Source organism: Pseudoliparis swirei, chromosome 5, assembly GCF_029220125.1.
Source record: "Pseudoliparis swirei isolate HS2019 ecotype Mariana Trench chromosome 5, NWPU_hadal_v1, whole genome shotgun sequence".
Lineage (NCBI taxonomy): Eukaryota > Metazoa > Chordata > Actinopteri > Perciformes > Liparidae > Pseudoliparis > Pseudoliparis swirei.
This window is the reverse complement of record NC_079392.1, coordinates 223462-236010: the sequence shown is the minus strand read 5'-3', so window position 1 is coordinate 236010 and position 12549 is coordinate 223462. Positions and strand designations below refer to the sequence as shown.

The 12549-nt window shown below is 50.4% G+C and overlaps 1 protein-coding gene across 2 annotated transcripts in view; it reads right to left on the bottom strand.

Annotated features, from left to right (window-relative positions):
* Positions 1–12349, bottom strand: part of si:zfos-943e10.1 (GRAM domain-containing protein 2B) — a 22868-nt gene extending 10519 nt beyond the window's left edge. For both annotated transcript variants that reach the window (XM_056415231.1, XM_056415232.1), the window contains exon 1: positions 12190–12349. In XM_056415231.1, the coding sequence (XP_056271206.1) occupies positions 12190–12281 (92 nt within the window). In that variant the 5' untranslated portion in view covers positions 12282–12349. The remainder of the gene's footprint in view (positions 1–12189) is intronic.
* Positions 12350–12549: the final 200 nt, after the last annotated feature.

Here is a 12549-nt window from a genome sequence, read left to right as displayed (position 1 = left end):
GGAGCAGATGAATGATTTGACCAGCCGCTCAAAGCACTTCATGATCACAGAGGTCAGTGCTACCGGGCGGTAGTCATTCAAGCAGGTGACCTTGGTGATCTTGGGCACAGGGACGATGGTGGTCCGTTTGAAGCATGTGGGGAGTACAGACAGGCTGAGGGAGAGGCTGAAGATGTCGCTGAAGACCCCTGAGGGCCCTACCTGATATGCCATCCGGGCCAGGTGCCTTGCGAGGGTTGATCTTATTGAAGCAGCGCCTCACCTCGGCTACAGTTATAGTAGGCACACCACTGGTTGGGCCCTCAGGTAGCTCCGCTGCAGGGGGGTCACTGTCCCTCTCAAAACGAGCGTAAAAAGCATTCAGCTGGTCTGGAAGAAGGACAGAGGACTGGGTCTCACTGCAGCCCCTCCCCTTGTAGTCTGTAATGGCTCTTAATCCACTCCACATGCGCCTGGGGTCAGAGCCATGGTAGCTAGACTCCACCTTGCTCCTGTATGTCCTCTTTGCAGCTTTGATGGCCCTCAAAAGGTCGTATCTGGACTTCCTGTACTGATCAGGATCCCCGGAGTTAAAGGCAGCAGACCGGGCTCTAAGGTGGGTCCGGACCGGCGTCAACCCAGGGCTTCTGATTAGGAAAGACCGGACAGTCTTCTTCGGACGATGTCCTCAATGCAATATTGGATGTAACTGGAAACAGTGTCTGTATACTCATTAATGTCCCGTCTGCTGCTTCCGAAACATCAGCCAGTCAGTGTTGTCAAAACAGTCCTGGAGAGTCGCCACACCTCGTCACTCCATTGGTGGACTGTCCTCTCAGCCGGTCTGACCTGTTTTAGCTTTTGTCTATATGCGGGGAGCAGAAGAATGGAGGTGTGATCAGCTTTACCAAAAGCAGGGCGTGGGAGGGCTTTGTAACTGTCCCGGAATGTCGTATAACAATGGTCAAGGGTCTGATCTCCACGTGTGAAGAAGTCAATGTGCTGATAGTATTTAGGCAGGACTTTCTTCATGTTGGCTCTGTTGAAATCCCCAACCACAATAAAGGCTGCCTCTGGGTGCACATTCTCCAGACCGTTTATAATTCCATACAGTTCATCCAGAGCAGAAGCCTTATCTACTTGGGGGGGAATGTAGACTACACTCAGAACGACTGCAGTAAACTCCCGCGGTAGATAGAATGGTGCTCAACCCAGGCACCGACATGTTGAAGGAAAAAGGCCCATCCCATAAAATATTCCAATGACTTGAAATGATCCTGTGGAAGTCGTTCCTGTGGATCAGAACACTGGCGCTGCTCCGGCCCGTCTGGACCCCTGAGGGAGTGGTGCATGATGAATCACACCATCCTCAAGTCGCCCCCAATTAATTGAACTTTTGTTAAACTAGTCAGACTTTGGCCGATTAGCCATCAGCTGTGCTAAAGTCTGAGTGTCGCCATCTTTGCTCCAGACACTAAAGAGAGGCCCACCAATTCCTCACATATCCTTTATTCTAAAATATAAATACAGAAAGAAAATATGCAACGCGTCTGGTAAACGATGGGGACAGTAAACTGCCGTGTGCAGAGGCTGGTCCTGACCAGGGGTCGGTCGGTTGGGCTCACCTGAGCAGGGTTAGGGTCAGGGGGTCAACGCTGCAGCCTTTAAGACTATTGACTGAGAACTCCTCAACAACTTCCTCTCTTTACTCAGGAAGAACCGTCAGCATTAACACGGTCGCGTTGGAGCGGCTTCCTGGAACACCAGATTTTCCGTCAGGAGGATGCGCTTCATAAAAAGCACTCGTCTCAGATGAGGGTTTCTTGATCACGGTCAGTGAAGTTCTTGTATAACTGACGACAGACAGAATACGACCATCTGTACCCGGATTCACAGAGCAGTTTGTCAATTCAGTAACACGCCAACACAGCCCCACAACTCACAGGTTCTACTGGTCAGACACATGGAGCTCAGCAGGAAACCCAGATCCAATAGTCAAACATCCAGGTTCAGCTGAAGGCCTTGCCTTCCCGTGTCGAGTAAACAAACCCACAGGTTAACAAGTGGGTTCCTATAACCACCGTATTGGAAACAGATTACATGCGAGAAACAAAGTATTATGAAATAAAAGTACTCCATAAAAGTAATGTTGCTTAATGACCACGTTGTATTTACAAAGCAGGAGGCGGACAATCTGAAATGATATGCAATAGCCAGACAAAGGCCTTGACCTCTGACATACTTCCTTGTTGGACCACTAAGTCACACCACCTGACACAATCAAAGTTGTCCTGCCGCTCGGCATTTCAAAGCAAGCATATATAAGCACATCAAATTGTCAGCAGCAGTGGATTAAGACACGCAGGAGCTTCCGGAAGCATTTGTACCAGGACTCAAGGACAATGCGTCTCACATGCCAACATGTCGTGTGAAATACAGATTACTGAAACACTTTGAACCATGTCTTTATCTGCATTTGCTCTGTTGTCCTTTCAAAGCATCAGTCATGTTACTTCATCACAGTGTCGCTGGTCCGGGGCTCAGAGCCGCGGCCGCTGCCATGAGGACTAAGAAGGCCGTTGACCCCGTCATCTGTACCAACGTCTTCCCCACAGGAAAGTGAACAAGCATGTCGTCAGCCTTTAGTGATCCATTGAGAGAAAAGATGGCCAAAGAATACGACCACCTTTACTGCATCATGCTCAGGTTAGCTCTTCCTCCTCAGAGCATTTGAGAAGCCCAGATAAGAGGCGGGCTCCTGACCCTGCTCGCCTTACCAGATCCACAAAGCAATGGAAAGGCTCCAGGGCACCTGGTCGGGTCAACACGCCTGTCCCTATATTCAAGGCCAACGGAGGTCTCTGCACGCTATTCACGACCTTGAAAACCACCACAGGGCGAGGCCGCTCAATGAGCACGACGTCTTTGTTTGGCACTCGGACAGCCGGGTCCGAAGGGGTCGAGGTCGGTTTCATTGCGACCTTTAGAAGCACCAGAGAGCTCCACGTGAAGTTCTGGAAACACGCGGCAGGAAAGAAAAGAAAAGTCTTTGTGTCGTCATGGAAACCGCTACAACGGGATGGCATCGATGGTAGGAATGTGGAGACGCATTGCCAGGTTATTCTCAGGTGAAAAGGCTCAACGATGACATTGCATAACGCCTGCGCTCAATGACAACAATGAGATAGCTTTAAAAGCAGCCAGTGGAATGTACATGGTCACACTCTGGCGGATGTCCATGGGCCACAACACCAAAGAATATGTGTTTGACGAGATGGAAATGTGACTAAATAAATTACAATACATGATGAAAATAGAGGAATTAAGTACTTAAAATAATAAACTTGTGTTTCATTCACAAACCTCTTCAGAGGCACCTGCTCCAGAGGCTATACTGGTGAGCCCAGTCCACACGTAGCCCAGTCCACATGTAGCACTAACACCTCAACCTGCCCAGAGGCTATGACTGCTCCAGAGGTCCACCACACAGCCTCCCAGTCCTTCTCCCTTCCCCAACACACCTGCTCAGGGCTGCTGGTGAGCCCAGTCCACACGTAGCCTCCCAGTAGCACTCCTTCCCACCAACACCTGCTCCAGAGGCTATACTGGTGAGCCCAGTCCACATGTAGCACTCCTTCCCACTAACTCCTGCCACGGCTGAACTGTTGGAGGATCTCTGCAGGGTGACTGCTGTTAGAAACACATCGGCCTTCAGGAGCCGTGTCGTGCTTTCTAGAACGAGACATGAATTCACTTTTTGAGTGCAAATCAAATTATTTTCTTAACACACCAGTTCAGTGATATTTATGCAGGAAAAGGGCGTCCGAGGATCGTTACTGAATATACAGCGAACCGATTACACATCATACTTGTTCATGCGCCTTACTACACTGCCTGTTTAAATACCCACGAGCAGGTCTACACTCCAATTCATCTACGGAGGACACTTTCACAATGCTTGTGAGGAGGACCTTTACAGAATAGCCATGGACATGTTTGTTCTGAATAAAATTGGACAATTTACCACTTGAGCCGTTCAATGCAAAATAAATTGAATGTTGTAGACAGTGGGATGGAATATTATTCGCTGTGCTACAAACTTTAAAGTAAAACTTAGTGAACATACCAGTAACCAAAAACCAGAGATAATAAATCGACATAAATCCCCTGGGGGTCGAGTTCTGACGCGAGCGGTGCCGAGATAACAAAGCCAGCAGTCAGCTGTTCAGGAGCTCCGCCTGAAGACAACCAGCTTCTGGAAGAGCTTTTCAACACGAGCCCGGGTTCACCGGCTGCTGACCAGGGGGCGCTGCCATCATCGGGTAATATGCACATGTAGAGGGAGAGCACCATCTTCTGGAGGGTTGTGGATAGGGCTGCAACAACGAATCGATAAAATCGATTATTAAAATAGTTGGCAACGAATTTCATTATCGATTCGTTGTGTCGCGCGATTATTACGGCGCTCAATAAGTCACGGAGTATAAACAAAGTTGATTTGAGCGCAGAGCGGCGCAGGAGAAACCAGAGCGTAGCGGAGGGAGAGGAGACACTGAACGCTGCGTTGTGAGAGCCAATCAGCGCTGAGCTGCTCCTCTGTTGATGAATCTAATTGGCTGCTGCTGCTCACGTGGCGCTGGATGCGGAAGTCATTCACGTAGTCGGAGACATTCACGGAGCTGTGCGCCTCCGGGTGACGTCATGAACCCAGACATCAGGGCGCTACATGTCACAACGTGTGTGGCATTTCCACAAGAGTATAACGTAGAAAACGTGGTTATTTATTCCGTGGCGGATAGCGGAAAATATTTTTCCACGGAGAAAGGCAACGGAGATAAGCCACGACGCCACTCGCTGTGTGCGCTGCGCGTGCAGACACCATTTGGCGGAGCGGAGCAGCGCGTGCGCTCTGATCGCTCTTTTAATGAAGTATCGATACTAAAGATATGCTAAATCACATCGTTTTTAACGTACGGGTACTTTGTTAGCATCGCTACACCGTGCAGCGTGACAGCAGCAGATGTAGTGGACTAACATTCAAGCTAACCTAACTTCCCAAACGCTGTGGACATCTGAACGCTGATTGGCCGAGACGCAACACGTCCATCAAAGATGTTCTATTGTGAAGAAGAGCACCACTTCACATTTTCTCCGCGTCTCACTGCAATCTCAACGGCAGCGGGCCAGGTGAACAAAATAATAAATCGGAACGGGTCTCTGGTATTGTTTAGGGGGCCACATGGGGACCACTGCTCAGGAGAGGAGAGCTGTCTGTCTGTTTGTGACGGTTCATACACATGACCAATGAACAGGGTTCATCACATGGTGACCAGTGAACAGGTTCATCACCATGCTGACCAGTGGGTCTCCAGGACCTTTCCATGACTTGAAACCAAATGTCCATGATTAAACATTTTGTGAAAACTCTGTCTATACGTGACAAAGTGAGAAGATGAAGTATTTAAACTAACAATGAGAATTCCAAAGCATACCGTATATATACCGTGTAAATAAAAATTTGAATAAAACAAATTTGCATTACTTTTTCAAATATTTCGGGATTTAATTTTTTTTCAATTACTTTTCTAGGCCTGCTAAAATCCATTTAAAAATTCCATGACTTTTCCAGGTTTTCCATGACCGTACGGACCCTGTTTTGAATAAAGGCTTGAAAATTAAGTTTTTTTTATCCGATTAATCGATAAAATAATCAACCGATTAATCGATTATCAAAATAATCGTTAGTTGCAGCCCTAGTTGTGGATTATCGTTTTGTCATGCAAACAGCTGATTCCCTATCATCCAATCAAAACCAGCAGTTTCAAAGCAGCGACACAGATCGTTGCAGCTGTGCGTTATTGTGCGTTTGTTCAACAGCACGAGGCATCCGAGAGTCATGTAGTTTGGTTTCTAGCCGTTGACCCATTTACTACCTATACTACTACATACTTTAAAACCCAGAAACAATCAACAACAGATTATTCTGTGTTGGACGAATAGTATGTGGGTGAGCTTCAACAGCGCCGAGGAGGGGGAGCAAGCACAATGCAGTCTGTGGCGCCCTGCCAGTGTGTGTGTGCGTGTGTGCATGTGTGTGTGTGCGTGTGTGTGTCAAGTGTACATGGTCCCAGCAGCTCTGCGTGGCGGTCGCGGGGTGCCTGCAGCATCTCGCTCCACTCCTTCAGGGCCAACTGGACGCACAGACCGGCTTCTCCAAGGAGCTGGAGAACTCCACCCGACGATGACATCGTTAAAATAAGGTGACGGGGGTCTCTGCTTCAATCGCTGATGTGAACCACAAACAGACAGAAATCTAGGCGTGGTTATGGATTCAGACCTGAACAGATAACGACAAACACATCTCCAGTCGCCTCGACTCGGTAACGCTGCGGCCACAGCTCTCTGTACTCAGTCCCAACTGAGACCACAACGTGGAGCAGTCCAGTTCTGAAGTCTGCTGGTGTGTAACGAGTCCAGATTGAAGACGGTTCTGTATGTTGTTGCCTTTAATTGAAGCAGATTTAAGGATATCAATCAATTTCTGCTTTGTTTTTCGAGACTGCAACTTGTATTCTATTTCTTGCTTTTAGACCGTTTTTAATGTTTTAATGCTTTTATGTGAAGCACTTTGAATTGTCATGTTGTTGAGATGTGCTATGCAAATAAACGTGCCATGGCAAAGCCACTGAATGATGATGAGTCTCTAAAAGCCATCATAAGGCTTCTTCATCATACAAGACACCTTGGGGTCGGGGGTCATCCAGGCTTCACGGAGAGCACCGACAGAGATACCACGGCTGTGTTCCCACGGTCCAAAGGACTCAGCTTAGCTTGAAACTATGACACAATGCTGCGTTTCAGGTTCACTTTCAGTCCTTTATGTTATCGTGGCGTTCAAAGCGTTCAGCTTCCATAGCGCCTCATGTGACTGAAATCAGACTGACCTATGGCAAGCCGTGGTGGAAGTCACCGGTCTACTGCGAGGAGCAAAAGGTGAAACAGCGAAGAAGAGGATAGCCTTTCCTTGGCTCTGTGGCGAGGGCAGCAGAGTGGTCGTCAGCACTCGCCTGACAGACATCACTTCAACCCTGACCATCACCAAGCCTTCATTTAGCCAAAACACTTCTGCAGATGTGGTTTCATCCTCCATCTTGTTCTTTTCCTCTGCAGCACATCTCATACTTTAGACCGACAGTCTTCACTGGCCGCAGACGCCAGGCCGCTCTGTACGATGAGCATCTTCCTGGAGCCAACAACGCCCTAAAGATGCCAGGCTCCTCCCTCCAAGCAAGCTCTGCAGCAACAGGTTCCTCCCCATCGAGAGAAGGCTCTCCATATGTCGCCCGTGTGTTGCATACCTGTACGCCGAGGTAGGCGTTCAGTGTTAAAGCATGTGGTGTACTCACTTGCTACATTAGAATACATGGCATTGTTATCTTCCATTGTTATCTTCCATCTTCCATTGTTATCTTCCACCCGTGCGTGTTATAGACAGATAATCACCTCACATCCCATATGACAGACACATCCTAGCTGATAAGCAGCAAACCAGTCCGATTGGCTCTTGCTCAGCTAACGGCTATCTGGGGAGGAAAGGCCAAGCTCAGAGGACGAGGAGCACCAATGAGACGCTAGCATCACACATGTACCAGCTGAGATCAGCTAGCAACACACATGTACCACCTGAGATCAGCTAGCATCACACAGGTACCACCTGAGATCAGCTAGCATCACACAGGTACCAGCTGAGGTCAGCTAGCATCACACAGGTACCAGCTGAGGTCAGCTAGCATCACACAGGTACCACCTGAGGTCAGCTAGCATCACACAGGTACCACCTGAGGTCAGCTAGCATCACACAGGTACCACCTGAGATCAGCTACCATCACACAGGTACCACCTGAGGTCAGCTAGCATCACAAAGGTACCACCTGAGGTCAGCTAGCATCACACAGGTACCACCTGAGATCAGCTAGCATCACACAGGTACCACCTGAGGTCAGCTAGCATCACACAGGTACCACCTGAGGTCAGCTAGCATCACACAGGTACCACCTGAGGTCAGCTAGCATCACACAGGTACCACCTGAGGTCAGCTAGCATCACACAGGTACCACCTGAGGTCAGCTAGCATCACACAGGTACCACCTGAGATCAGCTAGCATCACATGTACCACCTGAGGTCAGCTAGCATCACACAGGTACCACCTGAGGTCAGCTAGCATCACACAGGTACCAGCTGAGGTCAGCTAGCATCACAGGTACCAGGTGAGGTCAGCTAGCATCACACAGGTACCAGGTGAGATCAGCTAGCATCACACAGGTACCACCTGAGGTCAGCTAGCATCACACAGGTACCACCTGAGGTCAGCTGGCATCACACAGGTACCACCTGAGGTCAGCTAGCATCACACAGGTACCACCTGAGATCAGCTAGCATCACACAGGTACCACCTGAGGTCAGCTAGCATCACATGTACCACCTGAGGTCAGCTAGCATCACACAGGTACCACCTGAGGTCAGCTAGCATCACACAGGTACCAGCTGAGGTCAGCTAGCATCACACAGGTACCACCTGAGATCAGCTAGCATCACACAGGTACCAGGTGAGATCAGCTAGCATCACACAGGTACCACCTGAGGTCAGCTAGCATCACACAGGTACCACCTGAGGTCAGCTAGCATCACACAGGTACCAGCTGAGATCAGCTAGCATCACACAGGTACCACCTGAGATCAGCTAGCATCACACAGGTACCACCTGAGATCAGCTAGCATCACACAGGTACCACCTGAGATCAGCTAGCATCACATGTACCACCTGAGATCAGCTAGCATCACATGTACCAGCTGAGGTCAGCTAGCATCACACAGGTACCAGCTGAGGTCAGCTAGCATCACACATGTACCACCTGAGGTCAGCTAGCATCACACAGGTACCACCTGAGGTCAGCTAGCATCACACAGGTACCACCTGAGGTCAGCTAGCATCACACAGGTACCACCTGAGGTCAGCTAGCATCACACAGGTACCACCTGAGATCAGCTAGCATCACACAGGTACCACCTGAGATCAGCTAGCATCACACAGGTACCACCTGAGACCAGCTAGCATCACACAGGTACCACCTGAGGTCAGCTAGCATCACACAGGTACCAGCTGAGGTCAGCTAGCATCACACAGGTACCAGCTGAGGTCAGCTAGCATCACACAGGTACCAGGTGAGATCAGCTAGCATCACACAGGTATCAGGTGAGATCAGCTAGCATCACACAGGTACCAGGTGAGATCAGCTAGCATCACACAGGTACCACCTGAGGTCAGCTAGCATCACACAGGTACCACCTGAGATCAGCTAGCATCACACAGGTACCAGGTGAGATCAGCTAGCATCACACAGGTACCACCTGAGATCAGCTGGCATCACACAGGTACCACCTGAGGTCAGCTAGCATCACACAGGTACCACCTGAGATCAGCTAGCATCACATGTACCACCTGAGGTCAGCTAGCATCACACAGGTACCACCTGAGGTCAGCTAGCATCACACAGGTACCAGCTGAGGTCAGCTAGCATCACACAGGTACCACCTGAGATCAGCTAGCATCACACAGGTACCAGGTGAGGTCAGCTAGCATCACACAGGTACCACCTGAGATCAGCTAGCATCACACAGGTACCACCTGAGGTCAGCTAGCATCACACAGGTACCAGGTGAGATCAGCTAGCATCACACAGGTACCACCTGAGGTCAGCTAGCATCACACAGGTACCACCTGAGGTCAGCTAGCATCACACAGGTACCAGGTGAGGTCAGCTAGCATCACACAGGTACCAGCTGAGGTCAGCTAGCATCACACAGGTACCAGCTGAGGTCAGCTAGCATCACACAGGTACCACCTGAGGTCAGCTAGCATCACACAGGTACCAGGTGAGGTCAGCTAGCATCACACAGGTACCACCTGAGGTCAGCTAGCATCACACAGGTACCACCTGAGGTCAGCTAGCATCACACAGGTACCACCTGAGGTCAGCTAGCATCACACAGGTACCACCTGAGGTCAGCTAGCATCACACAGGTACCAGCTGAGATCAGCTAGCATCACACAGGTACCACCTGAGATCAGCTAGCATCACACAGGTACCAGGTGAGATCAGCTAGCATCACGCAGGTACCACCTGAGGTCAGCTAGCATCACACAGGTACCAGGTGAGATCAGCTAGCATCACACAGGTACCACCTGAGGTCAGCTAGCATCACACAGGTACCACCTGAGATCAGCTAGCATCACACAGGTACCACCTGAGATCAGCTAGCATCACACAGGTACCACCTGAGGTCAGCTAGCATCACACAGGTACCAGGTGAGATCAGCTAGCATCACACAGGTACCACCTGAGGTCAGCTAGCATCACACAGGTACCACCTGAGGTCAGCTAGCAGCACACAGGTACCACCTGAGGTCAGCTAGCATCACAGGTACCACCTGAGACCAGCTAGCATCACAGGTACCACCTGAGGTCAGCTAGCATCACACAGGTACCACCTGAGGTCAGCTAGCATCACACAGGTACCAGCTGAGGTCAGCTAGCATCACATGTACCACCTGAGGTCAGCTAGCATCACATGTACCACCTGAGGTCAGCTAGCATCACACAGGTACCACCTGAGGTCAGCTAGCATCACACAGGTACCACCTGAGGTCAGCTAGCATCACACAGGTACCACCTGAGGTCAGCTAGCATCACACAGGTACCACCTGAGATCAGCTAGCATCACACAGGTACCACCTGAGGTCAGCTAGCATCACACAGGTACCAGCTGAGATCAGCTAGCATCACACAGGTACCACCTGAGGTCAGCTAGCATCACACAGGTACCACCTGAGATCAGCTAGCATCACACAGGTACCACCTGAGGTCAGCTAGCATCACACAGGTACCACCTGAGGTCAGCTAGCATCACACAGGTACCACCTGAGATCAGCTAGCATCACACAGGTACCACCTGAGGTCAGCTAGCATCACACAGGTACCACCTGAGGTCAGCTAGCATCACACAGGTACCACCTGAGATCAGCTAGCATCACACAGGTACCACCTGAGGTCAGCTAGCATCACACAGGTACCAGCTGAGATCAGCTAGCATCACACAGGTACCACCTGAGGTCAGCTAGCATCACACAGGTACCACCTGAGGTCAGCTAGCATCACACAGGTACCACCTGAGATCAGCTAGCATCACAGGTACCAGCTGAGATCAGCTAGCATCACACAGGTACCACCTGAGGTCAGCTAGCATCACACAGGTACCAGCTGAGATCAGCTAGCATCACACAGGTACCACCTGAGACCAGCTAGCATCACAGGTACCAGCTGAGATCAGCTAGCATCACACAGGTACCACCTGAGATCAGCTAGCATCACACAGGTACCACCTGAGGTCAGCTAGCATCACACAGGTACCAGCTGAGATCAGCTAGCATCACAGGTACCAGCTGAGATCAGCTAGCATCACACAGGTACCACCTGAGGTCAGCTAGCATCACAGGTACCACCTGAGGTCAGCTAGCATCACACAGGTACCAGGTGAGATCAGCTAGCATCACACAGGTACCACCTGAGGTCAGCTAGCATCACAGGTACCACCTGAGGTCAGCTAGCATCACAGGTACCACCTGAGGTCAGCTAGCATCACACAGGTACCACCTGAGACCAGCTAGCATCACAGGTACCAGCTGAGATCAGCTAGCATCACAAGATCAGCTAGCATCACACAGGTACCACCTGAGGTCAGCTAGCATCACACAGGTACCACCTGAGGTCAGCTAGCATCACACAGGTACCACCTGAGGTCAGCTCAGGAGAGCCAATAGTCATCGACCTCCAACACCACCAGAGAGTCGCCGTTTAGGACCACACTCTCACTGAAGAGTATCTTTAACTGGGAATCCGAGAGGAGCCGTTCCTGTGGAGTGCCTCCCTGCACCGTTAGCCGGATGCTAACCGCTAGCATGAGCTACTATTGACTGAACGGTGCAACGTTAGTCTCTCTGCTGGCGCAGGTTCGCGTTAGAACAACATGTGGACCGTAACAAGGTCAAGCTACAGGCTTCGTATAAGAAGGGTACATCAGCCGGGTTGTTATCACGAGGCTCACGCGTAGCATCCTGACGCTAACCTTAGCATCCCCGGCACATCTCTCACCTCTCCTTCATGAAGCGCTTGAGTTTCACGATGGCCTTCTCGTCGATCTTCCGGAGGAAGGTTTTCAATCTCTCTCTCTTGTTTTCAAGCATTCTTCCTCAGCCACTGGTCGCCGGTTGGTGTCGGACGGTCCACGCCAGACTCCAGCGTCCTTGTTTGGATCTGCTCTCTTTTACTCTCTCTCTCTCCTCCTTCTCACTCCATCCACGGCAGATTAGGATAATGAGCTGAAATCGGACCAAGTCAGCCGTCCAATCAAAGCCGCCGCCGGCTTGTGAGAACCGGCATGTCAGACCGCTCCTCCAATCAGAACGGAGGAGTTGGCTTTCACCGACCGCCCATCACCGTATATGGGAGACG